Genomic DNA, 25,536 nt, shown 5'->3' with positions numbered 1-25,536 from the left:
TATTACGAAAGTATTTGAAATTAATCAACATATAATCTCAATTTCTATTTCATATATGATATTATTATATTATCGGCGAATGCTGCCGTCTCTAAATTAAATGTAACGAGACTTTTGGAGATTTGCAAAGGCTAAAAAACTTGTATTCCGTATATGATAATGTTGACAGGTTGGGCCCAGTGTCGATCACAATTGCCTCCAAAGTTCTTCTAGAATACATCTCCATATGTATCAAAAGCCAATTGGAATTTGTAGCTTAATAATAGCCTCAGTTATTTATTGGATTTTTGGGCTTTCATAAAATTGATCGATGTTTTTGATGTTGATATATATTTATTTACTATTATTATGATTATTTTTTCTTAAAAAATTTCCTGCTTCAAGATAATAATCGTTTTCAATCAATGTTGGTTTTTTTCTTTGTTTGTCTTGAGCTTAAATCGAAATGCTTGTAGTGAACGATATAATATTTTCTACTTGTATAACATAAGTTTCTTTCTCTTTATGTTTGTAATTTTTAGTTACAGACAATACAATGCAATAACCTATAAATTTTTAAATAACTAATAGATATTATTGAAAATTTTATTTATGTAGTGTCTATAGATCCTTAATTTTTTGAGATTAGATTTTTTTAAAGTTTAGTTATTTACCTGTTACTTTCTTTTAAATGTTATACGGAGTATATATTATATGTTGTTTTCATACATCTTTTATACTTTTATTTGAATTAATAAAAAATAATGTAATTTTTATGATTACAAGTTGTTGCTAAAATTCTCAAATTTCAGCTTGTTACCTTGCCTAGATTATATCACTACTCATATAAGTCAGCTTATGCCTTGCCTAGAAAATATCACTACTATCGAATCGGATTCGATTCCCGTAACATCTATCATGTAATCAAGAAAATTCTATATCTATAACTAGTTAATACAAGTGTGTATGTACTATGTTGCAACAATATCGTATCCTTTCAAAACAGAACAATATCAAATCCATTTTAAACACTTACCACAAAATGATTATACAATCATCTAATCTAATCAATAGCTATTCATGAACAATAAACCCAAAAGCTATGAATAAAAATACTCATTTTTTCATTGAACAATTTTTTCCATAATTGAAACCGAATTACATTGAATTAGAAGCTACCAAAAATCTAGAAATACTTGCCACTATCCCGACAGAAAAATGGTTGGAATCGACCAAAAAAAAAAAAAAAACCCGCTTGCCATCCGGGTAACTAATATGAAAACTCTTAATACAATGGCTTAAAAATTTAGCCTGTCAGTATTTTTTTTTCTTAGATTAGTTCTAAAATTCAAAGATGCTTCAATACATATACATTTACATTTTCTATATAAATATGCATTTTCTACCAACATTGATCGGTCTCCCATCTGCTACCTCTGTAGCCACCAGCATTAGCATATGATACAACGGGAGACGCAACAACTCCTCTAGATGGTCTTTGAAAAAGCGTTCGATCATAATCCGCTCGTTTTTCTGGATCAGTTAACGTAGTATAAGCCGAATGTATTTTCATAAACTCGTCTGCTGACGAGTCATTACTTGTAGTGACGTCAGGATGCAAGACTCTTGCTAATCTCCTGTAGGCCGCTTTTACTTCTTTTGTATCGGCTCCTATTCGAACACCCAATACCTCGTACAGCGACGAAGAACACGTGTTTCGAAACGATTTGTTCGTATTTGCCTCTTCGGATGTTGTTCTGTCTTTGGTGGCAAAAGTTGCTGAAATTGGACTTTTTTTGTAATGTACATAATTTGATGAATTTGAATATTGTGAGGATGATTTTGAATTGAATGTGAAATTAGGGGATAAGAATGAAGTTGAGATTGAAAATGCCATTTAGCGATGTGAAATAATGAGAGAAATATATTTTGGAAAGTAAAGCTATAATGAATGGGGGATGATGATGATATTTTTTTGTGGGGGGTACATGTACATGGGATGTACATTTATAGGCCATGGTTTTTGGTTCAATACATGGGGTGAGTTGGATATGAAACTAGGGGTTATGCAAACGGTTTAATTAGTTGGACATTTTTTTCTTATAATAATAATAAATAAAAAAATAGACAGATGGTTTTAATTCATAGATTCTCGATTTTTGTTTTTAAAATTCTAATATAATTTTTTTTTATAACTTATATAAGTCGGTCGATTTTTTATTTAACTAAATTATTCTCAATAGTAACTCAGTTGCTACTTGAAATTGCCATATTTGCCTATCTGGCATTATCAGCTTCACGGTTAATCATATGCAATCAAACAGAGAAAGGAAAAATAATACAATAGAAAAAAAATATATAACACCTAAACAATATTGTGTTTGATAAATGTTCCAAATAAATGCTGATTTTAAAAGTTTAATAAAACCATTATAGTAACGTATTTGTTTTAGGAAGTATCCATATGAGTTCAAATATAAAAAAATGAATTAATTGGGATTTTTTTAGAAGTTTCATCCAGACATTCGTGTAGTTTAAATATAGAAATATAATAATATATCGTTTTAAATAAATAAATTTAGTAAATTAAAATATTTCTAGTATTAATGTGACATTTTGTTAGGTAACAGTTACTTTTTTCTGTAACTTGGTATTCTAATTGTAAAGTAAATCATTTATCACTTATTATCCTAAGGAAAACATATACATTTTTCTAAACAAACAGAAATATCTAAAGACATTGATGTATGTACGCGCTATGCGCTAATGCATTTTTCTAATACATATCGACAGTTCCTGTTTTCTAGTGGACGAGTAGATATGGTTAAATATAGATTTTCAAAAGCTAAACTACAATTGTATTATTGTACTTGAATGTGACACAATGAACCACTAGCCAACAGGTTGGATCTGGTGTAGAGTTACCTATTTACGGTGACCTTTTTGGCCCAAATGAATCTAGAACATATAGGTATCTCCCATATGTCCAAAAATATGTCATCGACTCAATATACAACCATGTCATTTTTTCGAATAAATGAAGGGATAATTATCATTTCCCAATAAACGAAACCTAGTTATTTAAGTTCCATTCGTTTAATAGGCTTTTTGTCGAAGTTGTTCCTAATTTGAAGTTGTCTTACAAAACAAGATTACATTATGCAAAACAACCCAAGCTTTGTACATGAAGCTCCAAATAACCTCTCTTAATCCAATTGAACAAATAAAAAAACAAGACATTAGCCATTTAGACCCCTATAGGCATAGCCCTGCATCCAACAGAGGATTGTTTGACTCGAAACATAAAGAAGACTTCATTTATATTGAATTGTATATTGAAAACTTGTATACGTCAATGATCTCAATTCACTTGGTTTTAGCTGGGAGGCGGAGGTTTAAACCCCAATAATCGATTAATCTCATTTATTGGGACCTATGGTGTTTTACCAGTTAAAACAACCAACTATCTTGATCTGAGTACAGTCGGATCATATCCACTTGGATAATGAGGCACTTGCTAATTGACAGTTGCCGTAATGAAAAGAAAAAAACAATATATATAGGAGTAAACTTCTTTCATTAATTCAATACTGTAGCTTCAAAAAACATAGCCCAAGTATTCTTTTCAGATTGGTTTTTCAATTTGAACCTACAACTATAATATGCAATATTTACAAACATTTTTAATATATATATATTTCTAATCATAAATCTATCTACCAACATTGATCAGTCTCCCATCTCCGGCTTCTATATGCGCCAGCATTAGCATACGTCATACCAGGAGACGCAACAACTCCTCTAGATGGTCTTTGAAAAAGCGTTCGATCATAATCCGCTCGTTTTGCTGGATCAGATAACGTAGTATAAGCCGAATGTATTTTCATAAACTCGTCTGCTGACGAGTCACTACTTGCAGTGACGTCAGGATGCAAGACTCTTGCTAATCTCCTATAGGCTGCTTTTACTTCTCTTGTATCAGCCCCTATTCTAACACCCAGTACCTCGTACAACGACGAAGAACACGTTTTTTGAAATGATCTGTTTGTGCCATGTTGTTCTGTTTTTGATGATGACGTACGATTTTCTGTGGTGGCGTAAGCAGCCGAAATTGGAGTTGTTCTTTTTTTGTATCTGATAGAATTGGGGGATTGTGGTGAATTGTTTGAATTGGAGAGGAAATTTTGAGGACAAGTTGTAAATAATGAAGAAGATGAAATTGATGATGAAAAAGCCATTGGTTTTTTTTAGAAGTTTTTTGAGTTCTTTTATTCTAGAGTGGATTTTGGTTATGAAATGAATGAATTAGAATGATTGGATGTTGATGATTTATAGGGGCAAGTTGAGGATGAATACGTGGCTGTGAAATGGAAATCAAATTTGGGGTTATCCATTTGCATATATTTTAGAAAAAAAATAAATAATAAATAATATTTTCTTATGCTTATTTAAACGAGAGAAAAGTCGCAGAGTGAGTCAGCAAACCTTAAATGCCGGTGTTTATTGCCCACCGAATTCCGAATCTCAACCGGCGCTCCGCGTAATTTTGTCATCCCATGTTAAAAAAAATTTTGAAGGTATAAATGGATAATAATTGAGTAATCATTTTTCTAAATAATTTGCCAGTAGCTTGTTGTTTATAAATAAAAATCATCTCTCTGTCTTTAAAAACAAAATGATAAATAATTTTTTTCAAAGGTGAATTTCGCTGTAAACTTCGTATCGCGATTTGACAGCGAAAGGTCAAGCATAACATGGGTATACTCAAGCCAAAACCTCATAAAGGGACTTCCTTATGTTCTCTACAATGCTTAAACTCAAGACCTAATATATAAAAAAATGACATTTCAACCATTGAGCTAATGCTCAAAGACATAAATAATTAACACCCTATGCCAATATACTTACATTGGTTTGATTTCTCGCAACACATTAAAGGGTTTGTTCCCATAAAATTTAGAAGATTATTATATCTCGGCATTTATTTATTTTTTAAATTTATAATCATCAGAGCACTCTTTTGATTCAATACACTCTAAATACACTGTTAATTTAACATCACATAAGTAAGCTCTCTTTTTACAATATATTTTTTCTCATTCACATCTAATACCTTTTTTTTTTTTTTGACGTACACATCCGATACAATTAATTATAATATATATATTAATGTGTGTAAGAAAAGAATAAAAAAAAATAGCTCATTTTTTTCGTATTCCGTACAACAAAATGTTCAATACAAACATAAATACATATCACACCCAATGGTGTTCTTTTGAATATATTCTCAATACTATTCAATTACTCCAATTGCGAGCGTTCTTATATCATCATAAGTTTTTCCAACACTTATCATAACACTTAGTGACGGATTCAAAAAAATTAAAGAATGAAGATTGGGTTTTTTTAATCCTAATAACAAAACTAAAAGTTTTGGACCAATTGTTTTTTAAATTTTAGGCTTTTATTGAAGAGTTTTTTCGAACATTCTGTCGGCATACGACACCAGACAAACCTCACTGTGTAATGGTGAAGAAAATGACGTGAAGTTTTTCATAATATGTAAACTTTTTGAGTTGATAAAGTTTTTTAAGTACTTCTAATTAAATAAATTTATGAGTCAAATTATGGATTTTTATTTTGTAGTAAAAAGCATTATCATTTTAATATGGTAGCGTTTTTTAACATTCAAACATCTTTTACATTATATTTCCACTCGTAGTTTATACTATAAGTTGTCGATCATATACTCAAAATCATTAATTAATTGAGAAATAGGTCACTACAAATGTCACTAGGGCCGAAGCATATCTCTTTGTCCCATTTAAATTTTGAAGTCTTAAGTTTGTGATTATCGTTTTGCAAAACTATAATCATTCCATTTTTTACACTTCGATTTTTCTTACATCAAAACCTTCTAGAAATTTTCTTCTAATCTAATTTTTAAATAGGCCAAAACAGTGTCATGGAACTTTGGAAAAATAATATGGTCATAGTGGAGAATAGTTAAAAAGTCCGGTCTGGGTCGTCAAACAAATAGTAACGTTAAACAAGAAAAATGACGTTTTTGGATGCATTTGCAATACTTTTCTATTTATGCATATCCATAATAACATATATCCATCTGTTTTTTAGTGGCTGAGAAAATGAGTTTAAAATAATATAATATTGAATATTCAATTGATGTAATATACTCGTACATCATCTTATGCTGGACCAATAGTCCAATAGTGCCCATGTCGCCTTTATTTGTTAATTACGACGTTCATCTTATCCAATAACGGACATGCTACCTCATTCAACCAGGCTTAAAAGTCTAAACCGCAAATAAAGCCTACCTCAATGGGCAGATGTATTTCTGATTTTTCCTATAAATTTTAGGTTCGACTTTTAGGAGTAAAAAGTTTGTTGGTTTTTTCTTTGAATCACTTGTAACGACTTATGGTATACACATCATAGTCAAAAATACGTGCAGGGCTTCACCATTATACGGTGAGGTGTTCCCTGATGTCGAATACTGACTAACTGTTCATTAAAAAAAGTCTAAACCTTTTTAGATTTAGTTTATATTTTTCTATCTATATTTCTACTCTAGATTAAACCTGCACGTTGTGCGAGACTAACTGAGTATGTAAACTAAAATTAATTGATAATTACATTATTATTCATAGTTTTCGATTATATAAAAAATAGTCAATTCACAACTTATACAAATAATAAAATTATAATTTATAAATATATATAATACTTTATTGAATGTTATATAAATCTTAGTTATATAAAAATAAGTTACAAATATAGATTAACATATCAAAAATATATGTGTGAAATTGATAAAGTAAATATCTAATTTAACATTGATAATATAATGGGTTAGTAAAATATTAGATGTAATTATCAATATAATTTAGTTTTATATTATATTAAAGTAAATTATATTCCACGTATAAAGATAACTAAATACAAAGAAAAATAAAAAAAGATAAGTTACAAGACAATATATTATAAATGTATTTTAATTAGTTTTAATATTAAATAAATATCTACCGTAATTTGCAAAATATAAACAAATACCAAGTTAGATCAAATGGTTTGTGCATAATATTAAAAGTTAGAAGTCATGAGTTGTAATCTTGTATCTGCCTTTATATTTGGTATTTAAAACTGATTTAAAAAAAAACAAGTGTCCACGTATGCAAAGGATGACGTGGAAAATGAAGTGTCACATGAGCATTAAAAATATATATTTAAATGTCAATATGTCTAAAAAATAACATTAAAATTATCAGAAAATGACACCTAAGAAAAAAGTCTAGTTGACACGAAAATAAAAGTACCACATAAAAAAAACATATTCTCTTTTAGTTATATAGAGAGATCTACTTAAAACTAGGAGGTTCGCAACCCTACATTATACATTATGGGGTTTTGCAAGAAACCAAAAACTAACACAATAGAAAACGTGAAATCTACGAATAGTAATTCACCATTTATATTGTTTAAGGGTAAAGGTACTCTTAAATTAAAGGGGGTTAATCTTGTCTAGGAAAATGATAATGAGTGATTCATACTTGGTGGGGGTTCCCTAATGGTGTGAAGTACTTATTAGCTTCACGCCACCAAGTGTGATATTTTAGGTGGTTGTGTGTGTTTTTCATTAGGGTTTTAGGTGAATCCATTGAGGGGTGTTTATAGGCCCCTTGGGAAGGATCCAGAAGCTAGAGTGTTAACGACAACAATAACGTCCTTAACTAGCCGTTATCGTTGGACAAACGTGTAACAAACTTTGGCCTAAAGGTACAAGTACGGGTCGTACGTGCTAGCGCACGTTCTAAATTGTACTATTTGTCTGTGAATTGGTCGTAGCCTTCGTAACCAACCATCGGAACCTGTCTATCTAATTTGATATACGCAGGCTCCGGCCTTCGCCTTATTGAAGGCTCTGACCTTACTTAATATGTCTAAATTGGAGGGTTAAGGATGATACATCATCAGCTATAAACTTTGACATATGAAATGTGTATCTATTCGCTACAAAGATATACAATAAAAGCTTTCATCATGATAGTATTTGGAAAAAAAAAAATGTAAAAACCAAAAAGTAGCTTGGAGTTTTATACCCAAATGGAATCAAATATGGTAAAATTTGAATAGTAGTACAAAAAGTTTTTTAATATAATTATTTAGAAACCCGAAAGGAGTAGAATATGCAATAAACCAAAAACTAGCCCTCAGTAAAACCTAAACCGAATGAGATTTGGCAAAAGCTGAATAATTAAAAGGTATGTATCTTACATTTTGAATTTTTTAAAAGTATCTATATAAATATAAAATTGATGTTTCAAAATATATTAGAAATTTAGAATCAATGTGGAACAATTTAGTACGTTAAAGAAAAGATGATTTGAACTACCAAAGTTACCCATATTATTTATTCACTAATTTAAACATATCTATCTAATATACCTACAATAACCTTAAATTTCAATCACTCATTTTTATCTTTATCCTCAAATTTCAAACACTCATTTTTTTCTCTCATCCATAAATCATTGTATTACTCTAATTCATTCAAATTTTTTTATCTCAAAAACTGTATATCGATAAATTATAAAAATTGTATGGGTGTTCTTAAAATTTCATGCTCTTTCATTAGAGATGTCATTCGATATACTTTCGACGAATTTTTAAATCCGATGGCGGAACCCGTACAGCTAAGGCATTTAGCTATCATATTTTATGATTTGACCTATAACTCACCATCTCATCACCGCAACGCGTCGACACTATATCTCGTAGAAGCCAATTTATACATATACTAAAAACCAACTGGTTTTTTACAAGTTAATATGCACATGGTACAACTACACATACATGCAACTTTGAACTCTTTACCTTTTAAACCCCTAAAGATTTTACCTTTTACATTTAAATCCATCACCTTTTACTACTTCACATTTTAACTCCCTAAAGTTTTCTCTTTACTTTTTAACCCCCAAAGTTTTTTCCATTTACAGTTTAGCCCATCAACTTTTACGTCTTTACCATTTAACCCCCTAAAGTTTTTATCTTTTACATTTTAGCCTATCAATAAAATGCTTTATTGTTACAATGTCAAATAAATGTTTGTTGGTGACTTTATCAAATTTGTACCAATACATTGTCATCTGAAAAGATAATCTACGTGAGTCTCGCCGCAAGGTGTGTAATATAATCTGCGGCAATGTGTTTAAGCTTAATGAATCATTGTCCACGACGTTACTATAAAAGCTATGTGGCAACGCGCGGGTGTTTATTTCTAGTGCAATACTATATAGTTCATCTTAGTACCCCGATAAACATGTTGTCGTATATATGTTCTCTTTGTAATATTAAAAGCCGTCCCATTATACGGGGACTCTCTAAGTACTAGATAATAAGGAGAGGATTTTTCATTAAGAGGTTAATTGATTTTTAACTAGCTTAATCTATATTTATTATATTATAAAAAAAAATAGCATTTTATTTTTGAAAATGTTCAAAAAAATATGTAATATTTTCACTTAATACACTTTAAAATAATTTCACCTACACTATTTCTTTAAAATTAATTATTAAATTACACTATCAATCCTTTATCATTTAATTAATATTTACATTAACTATTTACATCAATTATCTACACTACTCGACGCCTGATTTACCACTAACAGTCACCCCACTACTACCTCATCGCTGCTACGACCACCGCCGCATTGCGCGGGTAAAGTGCTAATTTTAAGTAAAATAGTATGGATGATTAATTAACAACAAAATCATCATTATTAATGGAAATCATCATCTTTCCATGACATGTTAGAGGATTGCCGTATTACATGCATACCCATCTAATATCTAGTGTATGTATATATATATGTAGCTACTAGAAGGTTTTTTCTAAAGAATAACTAAGTGTAATTGTCAATCGACTAGACTTTTATTCCACGATTTTTAATTTAATTAGTGGGGTTTTCTGATGTTGATGCATTGGTTTTTATAAGTTTAATGATTTAATAATCGTATCTAGTGGTACTAATTAGATATTTGTTAGACGATGGCTTGTTCCCGTTAAACAAAAAAAAAAAGAAAAAAAGATGGCTTGTTCATTAATGATAATGACTTATTTGTCAATTAATTATAATATAATATACGGAACACCGGCACGACACAATTGTATGATTTCAATCGGATGAAGAGACGTACATTATTTTATTTATTTAATTTAAGAGAGATATCAAATTGACTTTCATTACACCACGACGGTGGACCAATGGTTTACATGGGACCTGCTCACATGCAACGAAAGCTTTTGAAAGTCAAACTTTATATTATACACTTCAATATATTATTTGCAACACATATAGTAAACTTTTATTTCATTTTTGTTCGCATAAATTTACGTCAGATTTTCTTGATTTTTAAAAGTACAAAAGTAGTTTTGTTGTATTGGGAAGTTTGACTCCATTTGTAAGTTCGACATATAAGTAATCATGCATACTATAATATTGATATATTATACTTTCATATATATTTAAGATAAGACGACATATGATTAACAAGTTTTTTTTTAATTAATGAAAAGGTTTTTTCCTTATTCTAATCCAGTAATCCCGAGTAGATTGAAATATGAGAACGTTATTAAGACGGCATCCTTTATATATTGAATGATATACATAATTTGATATTTCTGGTTTAACAATTACTTGAGAATTCTTATTCTTAATAAAACCATTAAGACTAATCTGCATATAGTTTTCTAATAAATTATTAGAAGACAAAAGATTCGAAATTTTAATATATTAATTAATTTTCTGGAAAAAGCTAGCTGCTTACTTGAAAGATTTTTGTGATGGCGTGGATAACTTTTTTGATAGATTGTATTTAAATGTTCGGAAAAAGGATAGATCATATTTAGCAGATGATCATATTTAGCAGAATGATGATATGGAAAATGTAGTAAGTTTATTTTATTTATTTCTTTTGGCAAAATAATGAAATTATCAGTGAAACTTCAACATTTGTCGAAGATACAAGGCAAAACTCGATCATACGTTACAATGCCTTTTTTCATCCTCAATGTACTCATCTGAATATTCAGAAAATCTTGAGATAATTATTGAAAACTAGGAAGGATTGGCATCGGGTCAATGATGGTTTGGCTTGAGGAGTTTCAGGTTTGAACTGAGCCGGTATCTGATTTTGTCATTAATTTGTCGTCGTGCTTACGTACAGAACAAATATACTGATGGATTTTCTTGGAACATTGGGCTAATGCGCTTGAGCTTTATTTAGATAGGTTATCTATGTAAGGTTTAGTAGTATGCATACAGCTATTGTGTCGATTGTATGCATACAATACCGGTAAAATATCGAATAACTGAATATACCGTACTAAATTATTCGATTTCAAGGACTTCTTTATCCTCTTCATATATACTACCCCTATTCTATAGCACGAAAGATGATGCGATCCCCATATATACTAAAGTCTCTTAACATTATATATTTAAATTTAAAATCTCCATACTACTCAATCACCACACTGTTTTATTTTTTTTAATAAAAAAAGTCTTGCATTCTTTATCATCCTTTTTTATTTTAATGAGAGAAAAAATCAAATATGAGACTTGATAGAAACGTCTGATGTAAATAATTTGACATTTCTAGTTTAACTACTTTAGAATCCTTTGAATTTACTTATGTGACACTTATAAAAATAGCACTATTCATATCAAGATTTTAAAGTTTATATTAAAAAGTGTCGCATTCAATTCTTTTGCAACTCACAAATTCACATTTAACTGAGTATTATTCTATTATTGATAGTCATTTTCCAAAAATGGAATATGCAATAACGATATCAGCAAACAATCAAGACTACAAAAATAATACGTAATAGCAAAGAACTCAAAGACTACACAAAACACGTAATAAACAATCAAGAAATAAAACCATAATTTCCAGTTTCAATACATTGACTTCAAAATCTATCAAAATATTGTGAAATTGGCTCTTGAAATAAAACATACATTTAATCTCCATATCTACAACTTTAAGATCTCTAAAACGTCGATCCGATATATTAATGATACATTTTCTAAAATCGGGCTTCCATAATCGTCATAATAGTGACCAGTTTCAACGACTAACAATAATGCAAAGCCATATATTAACTCCACTTTTATGATGCCATGTCTCGAATCGATCATTAAAAAATTCTTTGAGACCTACCAACATTGGTCGGTCTCCCATCTTCGGCTTTTATATGATGCACTTGTTCTCACTGGAGACGAACCAGTTCGTCTCTGGTTAACAAACAAAGTCCGGTCATAATCCGCTCGTTTTTCAGGGTCTGTTAACGTAGTATAAGCCGAATGTATTTTCATGAACTCATCCGCGGATGAGTCACTACTTTCAACGTCCGGATGCAACACTCTTGCCAATTTACGATACGCTGACTTGACTTCTCGTATATCGGCCCCAACACGAACACCAAGCACATCGTACAATGTCGTCGAGTGACTCACATTACGAAACGATCTAATCGTTTCCGTCTCCGCCGTTGCAGTGGCGTAAGCAGCCGAAACTCGGCTTCCTTTGCATTTTACATAATTTGTATACAATTGTGGAGAGTTCGATTTGAAGGTAAAATTAGATGAAGGTGTAAGCATTGAAAATGAAGTTGAGGTAATGGCCATTTGTTTAAACTTAATAAGTATGTTAAATTAAAACTTGATTTTTTTTTTTTTTTTTGAAATATTTGTGAGCGATTTTAGTTATGAATTATGAATTGGATTAGTGAGATTAAGATGGGGATTTATAGGTGGAGATTATGGATGGAATAATGAATACGTGGCAGGGTTATCCAAATGATAAATATATAGTTAGCTAATCTGTTGCAATAAATGAAATGAAATTATTGGTTAGCTGAATAATAATAATAATAATACGAATAACAAATAAATAGAGTAAATGAGAATATGAAAATAGAGAGTCAGTGGGCGGTGTTTCCGGCGCGGTGGTCCCGGGGAATCTCACCGACGTACATCGCCAGTTCCGGTCGTCCCACGTTCTTTGATTCTTTTCGTGTCATTTTGCGTTAAAACCCGTGTTACCTCAACTTCAAGTAAACAGTTTTCGTTTTCATATACGTAATTTATAGGACTACTTGATTTTCAATTTTGGATTATGGATTATATATGGATCGATGAAAGTGGAATCCATCATAAAGATAAAATACCTAACCTTAAAAACACAAAATTTGTTCCAAAAATGATGCTAGTGTAAATGGACTAATTGATTTTCAATTTTGGATTGTGGGTTAGTCTTATCTCCCAGTGGGTTAGTCTTATCTCCCGTGCTTGAATTTAAATGTGTTATATTCTCATTTGGTACTCTTTTTCCATCACTTGTAAGTTTTACATTTTGTTGATTTTTCAATCGTTTGAGATTGATTTAGAAAGGTTTTTTTCTTTTCCTTATTACAATATCGATGGTATATACAATAGAACATTTTGAACTTTAACATTTATTTTCATTTTGAGATACTGATTTGTCATCACATCTCTACTTAAAATAAAAGCATACAACCAACTTGAAAAATGCTATTACTTCGAATCATGACAAACTAAAAATATAATTATATCCTTTTTTTTCTTTGGGAAAAAGGTATTTGGAAATAGATAATTGGTAAGCTTTTAATTAAAAATGTTTAAAAAAATATATATATTCCACTATTTTTAAATGGGTTGTGCTGTTGTCACAACAAAAGATGATGATTAGTACTCCACTAAATGTACTTTATTGTATTATACAATACAACCCTGTAAAGCACATTTAGTGTTGTATCGTTAAAAACTAATGATACACAGATCACTTTCCAATATATTAATATCCATTTCTTACATATTTCTTATGCAATAATAATAGAACCTTTTATGCTTGATTTCTGTTTGTTCCTATGTTGACCTTTCGGTACTTAATGCCATCCAATTGTGATATCGCGTTCATTTGGACATGATATGAAGAAAAATGGCCACAAATGTGTTTAGAAGTTCAAACGAAACTTAGGATGGTTGAGTGGAAAGTTTAGAAAATAATTTATTTTTTAAAGAAAATAAACTAATGTGCGAAAACTACAGATAGTGTGACTCATCACATATATTTAAAGCATACGATCGAGGAGATAGATATTGCCCGATATGCGACGGATCACATATGTATGCATGGGTCGACCAGATTTGACCTTTAGGAAAAGTATAACGGAAGACTATAATCTTACTTTTATAGTTTTATTTATTTGTATCATAATTATAGAGTTTTAATTATTGGTATTATTATAAAGTTATCTTAAAAACCATTTTGTCGATGCTTGGTGATTTTTATTATTTATTTATGTAATATTTTGTATGAACATAGAGTTTACACATAGATGATATTTTATTCTAATATAAGAAAAAAAAATGAATATATTACATATACTTGATTTGTGACATGTTACTATATTATATTACATCTCGTCCTTGTACGTTTCTGTTTATACTTTTTTTAGATAATAATATTGGTTGCATCTTTACAGATCACAGATGTATGTTTCTTACAGGTTGATATTAAAATACATAGTTAACATAATTAAATTGGGTTTCTGTTACCGGAATCTTAATAATGTCGCCTAAAAATAGGCATCCATGGAACCTGGTCACCACATATAAAGTCCACACCTCCTTAATTTAGTATTTATCCGGTACAACCACAATTACATAGTTTAACATACTTTTCAAGTTTTACATATATATGTATCTCGGATTTATTAATTGATTATAAGTTCGAAATTTAAGGATAGTGAGATTTTTTTAAAAAAAAAAGTCACTCATACCTAGCTAAGACAAATGTAATCTAGCTTAAGTGACACCCACCTTGTAAAATGAATTTGGCATGATTCGAAACACGTTGTATTTAAAAAAGAAACGTATCATTTTAATGATTGTTCCAACTTCTTAATAATTAGAAATTTTACAAGCAATGACATCTTTGAAGTATTGTGAGGCATAGACAGCCTTGGAGAGTTGGAAACAAGTTTGAGTGTGTGTGTGTGTGTGGAGATTTAAGTTGAAATCCATTTAAATTTAAACAAGCAGGTATAGATTCCATTCAAAAAAAAAAAAAAGAGGTGGTTATATTCTTGGATATAGCTATGAATGTCATATTGCTTCCACCTGTTTTTGACAAAATTTTGTATTATTGTAGTACACGGACGTAACAACAAATTCAACTTGTATATTTCTCTTTTATACATTTTCATAGTGTACAAAATGTCACCAATTGATCCTTCTTATGTCTAAACTTTGTAAAATTCTAGCACCTTGCCAGCGAAAGTAACAATAATAAACAGCATAAGCGATAGTAATACTTCGAAAGTTAGAAGTGCTAGGAGAACAAATAATCACAACGATTTTTATTTTTTTTTTTATAAATTGAAATTTAAAAGTAAAAGAGATGATTTCATACTTATATAATAATAAGCTCATAAAAATTGATTAAGACAAAGCAATTGATCTTTAAACTTTTAACTATATTATAATCCAAGCTTGTTATAAAGTAGTACTTCTTATCTTATCTTATTCTTAATGAATGAATATGGCATCTTATGTGAGTTTGTTATTTATTTATTTTTTACATAGCACCATATTTACCAAAAAAAGAGTTTGTTATTTATGCTTCTCCAAACAGATGCAATGGATGATATTAAAACAACTAACTGGATATTGAAGTTGTAATCTATCAGCTAATCTATCATCTTTAACACCGGCGTATTACTCGGCGTTTTCAATTAAAAATGCCGGAAGTTTGGTGTGGAGGGTTTCAGTAACACCTTAGTTAACTGGTCATGGATTTAAACATGGTTATATATAGTCATCATTTATACTACTATATATAAATTATATCCCTATGTTAAAAAGTTTACAATATTGAGATATGTGAAATTATCATTTTACCCTTAATTAATTAAGTTACACAATCATTCCATAATCTTTTAAAAGGTATTCACTATCCACAAAAATCAAATATCTTTGAATCAATTACCTATACCATTTGACGCCGACGCCATCACCATCCGTCGATGCCAACACATGACAACTAATGTTATCACCGCCGCATTACGCGGGTACCATGCTCGTATTATCTTATTAATGTACTGTAGTATTTTCCATCTGATATCCCTATCTTGTGAACTTTTCAACATCAGAATTTGAATCAACAAGCCTATAAAACTGAATATTACCACTTCAGACACCCAATACTACATGTAACTTTCAGATAAGCGATTTATATATACATATACATGTAACTTTCTAATTAACAAAAAAATATCATGAATCAAAATATATGAACTCGAAATGGCCTTAATTCATGTACTAACTCAAAAAGTTGTACCTAACCCGTCTAACACATCCAACATATTAGCATTTGAATACTTTGAATCTTTTCGAGGTGAACTCCCCATACTTCTACTCGATGCAAGCATCTCCGCTCCTTTCTTCTTTTTCACCATCACAAACTCTTGACTTCTGCTTACTCCTGGAACCAACATTCTCCGTTTTGTCACTTCTTCCAAAAGATTCTTGTCCTCTGGTGAGATCTTGGCCGGTTGGAGTTCACCATTGGGATGAAGGGTCAACCCCATCGAAGTAGGAGATCGGTTTGGGGTGTATTTGGGCACTTTGTCTCTATATCTCACGAGACTAATTAGACGGTGAAGCAAGATGATTAAGTCTAATATGTATCGGTCCATCTTCTGTTTATCTGCGTGATATAATGTTTGCAGCCGGATAATGTTGTTACTCCCTGCCGTCTTCTTTCCGAATTCGTTTCTGTAAGACATTCAATATATTAATCATTTCTGACATATTCAAAAATAAAAGTACCGCCAGGTCAATAAAAATTCAATCCATTCTGATCCAGCTAAAGGTTTACTCAAAAAAATAGCAATGCAATCATCCATCCATTAACTTTGCAGCGTATACTTTTGACCCTTGACTTACGTCATTATAATATACTATTCATAACAATGACAACGGGGTGAAGTATTGTCTTATAAAAAAGTTTCAGGTAAGGAACTGCTGCCCGATATGGTTATTTAAGGTTCATCATCCAACAACAATACAAAAGATGTCGTTGCACAAACAAGTATTTGTAGGTCCATGCATCGAGCCCTTACGTTTATCATCTAGGATAAGAACTATTAAGATCAGACCCTAATGGTTCATAGTGGCATAGTGTAAACACCGGTCATGTTTTGCAGGGTAATAATACAAAAAAAAAAAAAAATAATTAAAATCATTGCACGCTCACTATAAAAATTATGTCAGTGCCCCTACATACCCCAGATGGAAATCCTAGATTTGTCAACATTGTTACCCTTAAGGTCATTGTTTTTGTCCCCTGGGAACAAAAATCCTAATTGTATCTATCATAGGCATTAGTTCATAGTTCATAATAACTGCAGATTGTATTAAGAAACTATTAAGACTCGAAATTCAAGTATCATATCAATGGCGCAATAAAGCTCAAAGGTCCAATCTGGGGGGAAAAATGAAGTTCTAATGAAATTGCTAAAACTTGTATAGTAAGATGGAAGACAGTAGAATATTATCGAGTGGATGTTAAGTCAACAATGGTCCGAAGGCTGCACAAATATATTAGCAAGTCAACTACAAACTAAAGCTAGAGTAATTTGTGATAAACTAAGGCATTATTCTTTTCAATTTGTCCATCAAAGGAGACTTGTATTAATGTAAACACTGTAGACTTTGGAAACCAATCGATGCCCTAATTCCACGTATCACAGAGTGAAGTGTTTTTAATAACGGATTAATGTCGCATATATTGCAGAATGGGATTGCTAAGGATTTGTAGGATCAATCATATAATCTTACCCTGATCCTAACTAGAAAAGGATTTATGCATCACATTTGCAAGATCAGATCACCAAGTGGTCGTACTATCCAACATCCTAACCGCGAATCGACTTATGTGGCGATCCTATGTAAATTTGACACATTATCAGCTATTATTTCTATAAAGACAATAAGATCATATGATCTTACATTCAAGGATTGCAATTATAATGAATTTGCAAAAAAAGAAAAATTTACTAGTCAAAATGAAAAGAAAATTAGTGATAAGAATAAGTATAACAAATACGAGACAAAAAATGGTGGCTTACCCAGTGTTTGCCCATTCTCCTACCCACCCAAAGCCTTGATGCGCTCTGCGGGAACAAGTGATGAGTGAAAAGCATTAGTAATTTGAAGCAGATTGTTTAAAGTACTGGTTCAAAATACAGTAATTCAAATACATACTTGGTGGTATCAGTAGCAAGAGGAACAAGCCACTGGAGAGTCTTTTCCATTTCTCCCTTAATTTGAGGCATTGTCATCTGAAACAGATCACTATGTATCATACGCTCAAATTCAACCAGAAATGTTAGAGGTGGCAAAATGGGCATGCTGAGTACAAATCAAAACGGGATAACTTTTATACAAGTCGGTTCATGGATGAACTAACACATTTCAGTCCAACAAGTTAATTTATAGATAGCTGGAGTTTTAAAAATGATTACTACAATTTTAGTCATAATCTCCTTTTTCTAATATAGAAGATTAAGAAGGTTTAATGTATTAAAAACATAACTTAAGTAACTATCAACCTATTGGACCTTGTTACATTGGACCAGTGTACCTTTTAAACAACCTCTTTTTCTCTGAACCACTGGATCTATAACAACTATGACCCGAACTGACCAATTCATGAGTATATAAACTGAAATTTACATGTAAATGATATATACACTATACTGGGACTATTTACCAATTCTTTGGAGTCTAGAGCTTGTAAACGAGAACGTAAAGCTGCCTTAACACTGGCTGGTAACCCGTTATATAATGTGTCCCTCATATTAGAAGGCAAGGAGGTCGGACGAGATGCCTGTAAAAAAGTTATCAAAGCTCATCTATTTAACAAACTGCAATAAGTATGAAATATAAGTAATAACTAACCAAAATATATCAGCTTACAATGTTATCCATCTGAGTGATTAAGTTGGCATAGTGTAAAGCAAGACCAGCAACGCCTAATCTTTCAGGTTTTTTACTAACCACCTTGTCGTTCGTTGGTGACAATGCAGCTAAAAATTGAAAGGAAAAAAAAAACACAATGAAATTAATTACTTTGTTATATTTTCTATTCTTTTACTTCTGATTACACCATCCAAAGTCTTAAATATATTGGGAATGAACATATTTACTCAGAAGTGTGTTGATTTAAGTACTTCACATCTAAAAGATGAACTTTATATAGTGTCGTAAAAAATAACACGGTCAAATTGAGTGAAAGATGACCCAAACTGTAAGCAAGTACATGGAAGTTGGAGCTTTTAAAATAGTAAAATTTCTTCACTAAAAAGAAGTCTTGTTGATATCTTAATAATGAGTAACTCATAAACTTATCTAATATATTAAATTATTAAAATATTCAAGAAAAACTGAACAAAAAACGTTGATAAGTCAACTTAACCCGTACAAATCTGTAGGTACTACTAATTACCCAACCCATCCGACCCATTCGTGGCAACCTCTAGTATTACAGTAAGTCGTCAATACCATTCTCCTCAAACGCCTCCGCAATTGCTTGGTGGATGAAGGTGACAACATCTACAAGCTTCTCCACAACCTACTACCAGAAAATGGAAAAGGAAAAAAAGCCATGTGTTTATTCAAAGATTATAAATTTCGATGATAGCATCTATCAATCGCATAATGTTGCATTGTTACAGATTTGACTTGCATCTCATTTGTTAGTAAACAATATTTTCGTACCTCTTCCAAACTTTTGGACCAAAGAGATTTCCTTTTCAAGCTCCTCACAAGTTTTCTTTGATGCTTTAGCTCACTGTGTAATATCGCAAGACTTTCTCCTATGGAAAAAATAAGAACGGTATGTTACTCAATTAACCTCACCCCGCAGTAACAAAATGCAAGAGTTGTCCGATTATAAAACTGAAAAACCCATTATCCAAATTATCCGCAGAAATAATTAGTCTCAAACCACAATGATATTTATTTACATAATAGAAGACTTGACACCTGATTTAATGTCGGATAATTTATAAATAAACATATAACTTTTTTATGCTAACCAAAATCAACAAGCAATATGTACTATAGAGTCATATACGACAAGTGCAATTTTTGTTGTTGCTTAATACCTTTCCGAGGAAGATTCAAAGATTCCACTTCATCAAGTTTACGTTGATAATCCTGTTCAAATCTATCCAAAGCATGGTACTCATGGTACAATTCCTACACATTATAATTTTTAGGCATCATTGATAAATTTCATAGTTTATGGCTTAAGTAATTGGTAAGACCAAAGGTAGCAATATCGTCAGATTAAGGAATGGCCCAAACAGGTAATATTTTACATGGCGGGCCAGGTCGCAATGTCCATAAACGCTTCTAGCAAGAATACTAAACCTTTTGTAACTAAACTACATCAATAAATAATAGTCAAATTACCTGAATAAAATAATTTAGGAGGTTTAAGTATTGAAATGATATTTAGGAAACTTTTGACCCGTCTTATTTCAAGTAAATTTCTTTGGTTTTTATCTATTTGACACTTTATAGATATAACATAACCCATATCAACCAATTCAAATTAATGGGTCAAACCTGTCAACTCCAAATTTAAAGAATAAATAAACCAAAAGTGCATACGGAGGTATACTGAGCCAAGTTGGCTAGTTCTTGCATGGTAATTTCTGCATCCTCTCTAAGCTGTTTGTGTGTTACAGGGTCCAAATCCAATCTGATTCATTGCAATATTCAAAGACCGTCTCAGTATTATAAATAAGAAGATAATGAGTATGATGCAACGGAAATTTAAGCTTTACCTGACAAAGAAACGATCCAAGTGATGCCATTGTGGATCCTTGCACATATCTCCAAATCTTACCACTTCTTTAGAGAAGATTTCAAATTCCTCTCTAAAAGGAAAAAGCGTATTATGAAATGAACACAAAAATGCTTTCAAGAGAACATGTTGACATAAAAAACTTAAACCAATGGTGGCTATGGGTAGCAAAATGGACAGGTCAGATGGGTCAGGTTATATGTGTAAACTAAACTTTCTGGAGCAGCAGAAAAGGAGATGGGTTAGGTTGAGCTGACAACACTTATGCAATTTTGTCTATCTTTTTTTACTTCACAAGTAATTGATACATTAAGTGGGTTTTAGAATCTGCCTCTGATCAGATCTGAGTGTTTGATCTTCAATTTTCAATAGCAAAATCATCTCTGAAATTGCATATTCAATCACCTTATATAAAAAATTACAAACACTATTGTTAAAAGTTAGCAGAATGAAATCACTTGGTAATTATGCCACAGGGTGACTTCAACCTGCCAGGCCCATTTGTTTTCTAACTAACCTTTTAGTCGTAGTAGAAAAAAAGTGTATGTAGATGGGAACACCTTAACCCTGTGTACCACATTGATACCATGCTTGGAACCTGCAATCCCAGCATCCACTTGAAACAACTTTCCCCATGAGGCACATGTATGGTGTCGATCCTTCGGATAAGCATGTGCACCCATGGGATCGCAAGTTGGCAGTAGCTATCACAAGATGCGCTAGAGGAGGATCGAACCTATGTCTCTTGTGGAAGAGGCAGGTTGATTTCCCCTAAAGTTTTCTATCTTATCGGCTTAACATATGAACAATGATTTACAGCTCAAATCAACCAATTTATACATATATATGGCATATAATGTCATGTGAGAATGAAATTACCTCTTGTCAGCAGCTGCAATGCTTAACAACTCCTTCATATCTGTAGATACCAAAAGTTGCACCCCTTCAGAATGCAGAATATCCTTTTTAAGAATTTGAATACTTTCATCAGAAAGGGACTGCATCAAATTGGACCCCTTAACAATCGTATTAGCTACTTCAAATGCCAAAATAGATACTTTGTTGCCCCTTAAAGCTGTATTTGATACAAATCCGCTGTGAGAATTAAAATTTGACATGCTGCTTCCGAGAGTGTCTAAAACTTCAAGACCAACACTACCCGCCTTCCCAAGAAAGGTACTTACCTGAGGTGCCTATCAAAATACAAGAGGGCAACCATGTTATTCCAAAATCATAATCGAGTTATCTAGATTAGGTGGGTCGAGCTTGCAGAGCAAACACGCTGATCCAACCTGACACACCTTTTGTATATGAACAGTTTTTTAAAATTACTTGACTGATGAATAGAATATGAAAAATATACTGGTTAAAGGATAATCTAAATAATTATGTGAAATGATTTAGTAGGTTGTATGCATTATGAATACAATTTGTGAAACATTCTAGTTATTCAACCCATTTCTTTTTTAGCTAAGATATAAGTTTACCAGTTTGACCCATTAGCTATAAAAGATAACACGAACCAAGCTATTCACAAGTAAATGAGTTGGAATGCCACCTCTAATAGCATTATAAAACAAGCCAACCGAAAAATCACAATTTGCAGTATACTCTGACTTCATTTCTAGATTAGCTATTGTACTTCAAAAAATCGTCGCTAGAAACATCTATGATAACTACTATATAATCTATCCAACTTTGCACCAGTATATAATCATTCAACCATATCGGCAATTTAACAGTATCCCGGTCAAAATTAACCTATGATAACTGCATTTGAAAGGTATAGAAGTTTTAGTGATAACTGTTTAAGACGGTGGACCAAATTAGAATAAAACGATACTACATTACCCTACTTTCTGGTCAGAAATAAGAAGGATCATGATCATACTCTTCTTAACTATTACCATCTCATAACCTCTAGCCAACTCTATGTGCATTTCAAGTTGGCTAACTTTACATGTTCCTATATATGTTTGTGAATTGATATAAACAAAATTACATATCCTACATACATAAACCTAGTGTCTCATCTCAATAAATTTCATTAGGCCTAGCAATAGATTTCGCTTACATTTCTTGAACATGACTTGTATTTGAGTTTTACTCATCTCACCCTCAAAGTGCTCTAACTTGATATCTCAGCACAGGTTGAAATTTCAAGTGTTCAGATACCCTACTTTCTTTTATGAACATGTAATAAACTTGGGGTCAACGAATCCGTTATTTTTTTATAAAAAAAAATCCCCCTTTAGGATACGAATGTTGGGGGCCCTTTCCCTAATGATCTCACCAGTGTTCTTTCTATTGCTTGCCCTTTCTTTTCACTCTCAAGACAAGGCTCTCTTATAAAGCGTAGCAAAGCACATGACACCAAAAGCTCAATAAATACAAACGAACACGATGCAGGGCATGACATAAATGAAACAGCTAAAGTTTACTTAAAATCCTTAAGTTATCTAAGGTTGCAAACAAGACGGATATTCACATTCGTTAGTACATAAAATTTAAACTAATGCATAGGTCTAAACTTAGCTCGATAAAAATACGATTTCGGAGCTAAAGTTCAAGCTGTTTGTATCATTAGGGCTATCTATATTACTGCAATTCAATCTTATTTTCAGTCAACATATATCAAAACATACTTTCGTAAATCCAACTTTGTAACAAACAATATTAATAATAATTCACAATCATTATCATAATAATAATAATAATAATAACAATATATACTAATCTAGTACCAAAAAAAAAACATCATATACCTTAAAAACTCTAGCAGGGGTAGACGGTTTCAATTCTCTCGAAATCGAAAAAAACAATTCACCCGAATCATACGACATCGTTTTTCTATGATAAACATCATCATTAACAACATCTTGTTGTGTATAATAAGATGAAGAAGAAACATTTGAATCATCATTCCCATTACTACTACTACTAACATCATCATCATCATCATTATTAAAATTATCATTATTTTTATTCTTATTATTCTTTTTCTTTTTGTTATTATAATGATAATTAGTAAAGCTTTTTACAGACTTTAATTTCCCTGAAAATCCGTAACTATTATTATTAGTATCACTCACACCACTTTCTTGCTTCAATGTCCCTCCTGTACACACCCCTCCCATTTCTCTCTTCTCTCTTTTTTCTTCACATAAATAAAAAACAAAAATTTTATATATCTATATATATACACACACACACACACAGTCACAGACGATCCGTGAGATTTTGTATGTATATGTGTGGAAAAAGGGAATGATTACAAAATTCTCAAAAGCGCGTTGAATTGAAGAGGTGGGTAATTTTTGGAATTTATTTTTGGATTTTTTGTTTTTTGGTTTTTTGGGGGGTTGACTGACCTGTATAGATGAGATATGGAAGGGGTGAAGAAAGTCGTCTGTTTTTCAGGTGGTGGGGTTTTGTTTTTTTTTTTTTTCTTTCGATTGAAGGTTTTTTTGTTACTCACTTTCCCCCAATTCTTGTTAAAACATCATTTGGTTTTGTTTTGTTTGATTATTCATTTATGTATGTGAACACAAAACAAATTTCTTTTAATTTATTTTTATCTTTTCACACTCTAATTTGTAAGCTTTTTATGTACTTTTGGTTTGAATTGGCTTTGTTTCTATGTTTTACACTAAAATGGACTTGTTCTATTATTTTTTGAAAAGAAAACTAAAATTAAAAGTTATTTATTGATTAATGTATCATGAATTTATGTTATGTTTTGAGTTTTGTTTTGTTATGTTCTTAAATTTATTTAAAGAAGGTAAAAGAAAAAAAAAATACAATTATCATTTAATTTTCTTTTTAATCATCTGATTTTTTACAAGAAATAGATATGGTAAAAAAACAACTAAAGATTCTTTTGTTTTCATTTTATTTCAATTCTTCCCTTTTTATAAAAATAAGTTAGAGAACAAAATTTGTTTTAAATTCTTATTTGTTCCTTTCTTTTCCACTATACAGTTTGTTATTAAAACTATTTATAATAAATATGTTCAACATTTCATTTTTGAATAATCAATTTTGTTCATCGATTGTACGGGTCTAGTTTCAACCGGGCTTCACCCAAAAATGAGAATCATTGTTTGATACTATAAATATCCTAATGATTTGATTCATTTAAAAGGTTTTAGATTAAATACGTGAAAATGTATTTAAATATGAGTAAAAGTTTGTCAAATTTGTTGGTGTATACTTGGGAACTAGCAAGGGGTATAAACACTAGTGACAAGTTAAAATATTTTAAGAGTGTTTTCAATTTTTATAAGTTTGGTGTGCGAATTTCGAGTACATACTATTTACCATTTAGACATTCTATGTTAGGGCATTCTCAATAGCTCGTCAAGGTGAACGAAGTTAAATGAAATGTCATCTATCAGCTCAACTTAGATGCCAAAGGACTTTATAAGATACAAGAAGGTGAAACGGACACGAAACAAAGAATATGTGAAGTATCTAAGAAACCAGCGCCATCAGTGAAGAACGGTAACTACCAGCACCGCTGGTAGCTCCGAAGATAGAAACAACTTTTAATCTTATAAATAGAAG

The 25,536-nt window shown here is 31.2% G+C and overlaps 4 protein-coding genes across 5 annotated transcripts; all 4 read right to left on the bottom strand.

Annotated features, from left to right (window-relative positions):
- Positions 1 to 1,082: 1,082 nt before the first annotated feature.
- On the bottom strand, positions 1,083 to 1,957 carry LOC122605039 (chaperone protein dnaJ 11, chloroplastic-like). The gene has a single exon (XM_043777909.1). The coding sequence runs from the start codon at positions 1,874 to 1,876 to the stop codon at positions 1,382 to 1,384; it is 495 nt and encodes a 164-aa protein (XP_043633844.1). The 5' UTR covers positions 1,877 to 1,957; the 3' UTR covers positions 1,083 to 1,381.
- Positions 1,958 to 3,539: 1,582 nt separating this feature from the next.
- Positions 3,540 to 4,278, bottom strand: LOC122605095 (chaperone protein dnaJ 11, chloroplastic-like). Its single transcript, XM_043777971.1, has one exon. It carries the CDS (start codon positions 4,215 to 4,217, stop codon positions 3,696 to 3,698), a length of 522 nt encoding a protein of 173 aa, XP_043633906.1. The 5' UTR covers positions 4,218 to 4,278; the 3' UTR covers positions 3,540 to 3,695.
- A 7,665-nt stretch (positions 4,279 to 11,943) lies between these two features.
- Positions 11,944 to 12,796, bottom strand: LOC122605619 (chaperone protein dnaJ 11, chloroplastic-like). Its single transcript, XM_043778579.1, has one exon. The coding sequence runs from the start codon at positions 12,693 to 12,695 to the stop codon at positions 12,225 to 12,227; it is 471 nt and encodes a 156-aa protein (XP_043634514.1). The 5' UTR covers positions 12,696 to 12,796; the 3' UTR covers positions 11,944 to 12,224.
- A 3,449-nt stretch (positions 12,797 to 16,245) lies between these two features.
- LOC122603371 (protein PSK SIMULATOR 2-like) lies at positions 16,246 to 24,433 on the bottom strand. 2 transcript variants are annotated; one of them, XR_006324451.1, is made up of 13 exons: positions 23,736 to 24,433; positions 21,850 to 22,163; positions 20,951 to 21,043; positions 20,775 to 20,865; positions 20,264 to 20,357; positions 19,875 to 19,972; positions 19,659 to 19,728; positions 19,074 to 19,183; positions 18,868 to 18,984; positions 18,360 to 18,436; positions 18,224 to 18,268; positions 17,934 to 18,039; positions 16,780 to 16,868 (listed from the first exon to the last, which is right to left on the bottom strand). XR_006324451.1 is itself a non-coding variant. In XM_043776051.1 (12 exons), the coding sequence occupies exons 1-12, from the start codon at positions 24,105 to 24,107 to the stop codon at positions 16,418 to 16,420; spliced, it is 1,932 nt and encodes a 643-aa protein (XP_043631986.1). In that variant the 5' UTR covers positions 24,108 to 24,165; the 3' UTR covers positions 16,246 to 16,417. The 2 variants fall into 2 exon arrangements, 1 of the variants encoding a protein (XP_043631986.1); XM_043776051.1 differs by lacking the exon at positions 17,934 to 18,039 and having other exon boundaries at positions 16,246 to 16,868; positions 23,736 to 24,165.
- Between the last annotated feature and the right edge of the window lie 1,103 nt (positions 24,434 to 25,536).

This window comes from Erigeron canadensis, chromosome 6, assembly GCF_010389155.1.
Source record: "Erigeron canadensis isolate Cc75 chromosome 6, C_canadensis_v1, whole genome shotgun sequence".
NCBI classification, from domain to species: domain Eukaryota; kingdom Viridiplantae; phylum Streptophyta; class Magnoliopsida; order Asterales; family Asteraceae; genus Erigeron; species Erigeron canadensis.
This window is presented reverse-complemented; position numbering and strand designations above follow the sequence as displayed.

Excerpts from the sequence above, each read along its gene's own strand:
- LOC122605039 (XM_043777909.1), bottom strand. The coding sequence starts at position 1,876 with ATGGCATTTTCAATCTCAACTTCATTCTTATCCCCTAATTTCACATTC.
- LOC122605095 (XM_043777971.1), bottom strand. The coding sequence starts at position 4,217 with ATGGCTTTTTCATCATCAATTTCATCTTCTTCATTATTTACAACTTGT.
- LOC122605619 (XM_043778579.1), bottom strand. The coding sequence starts at position 12,695 with ATGGCCATTACCTCAACTTCATTTTCAATGCTTACACCTTCATCTAAT.
- LOC122603371 (XM_043776051.1), bottom strand. The coding sequence starts at position 24,107 with ATGGGAGGGGTGTGTACAGGAGGGACATTGAAGCAAGAAAGTGGTGTG. Across the intron at positions 20,358-20,774 it reads ACTTGGCTCAGTATACCTCC|GAATTGTACCATGAGTACCA; the intron begins GTATGCACTTTT and ends TATAATGTGTAG. Across the intron at positions 16,869-18,223 it reads GGAGAATGGGCAAACACTGG|AAACGAATTCGGAAAGAAGA; the intron begins GTAAGCCACCAT and ends AATGTCTTACAG.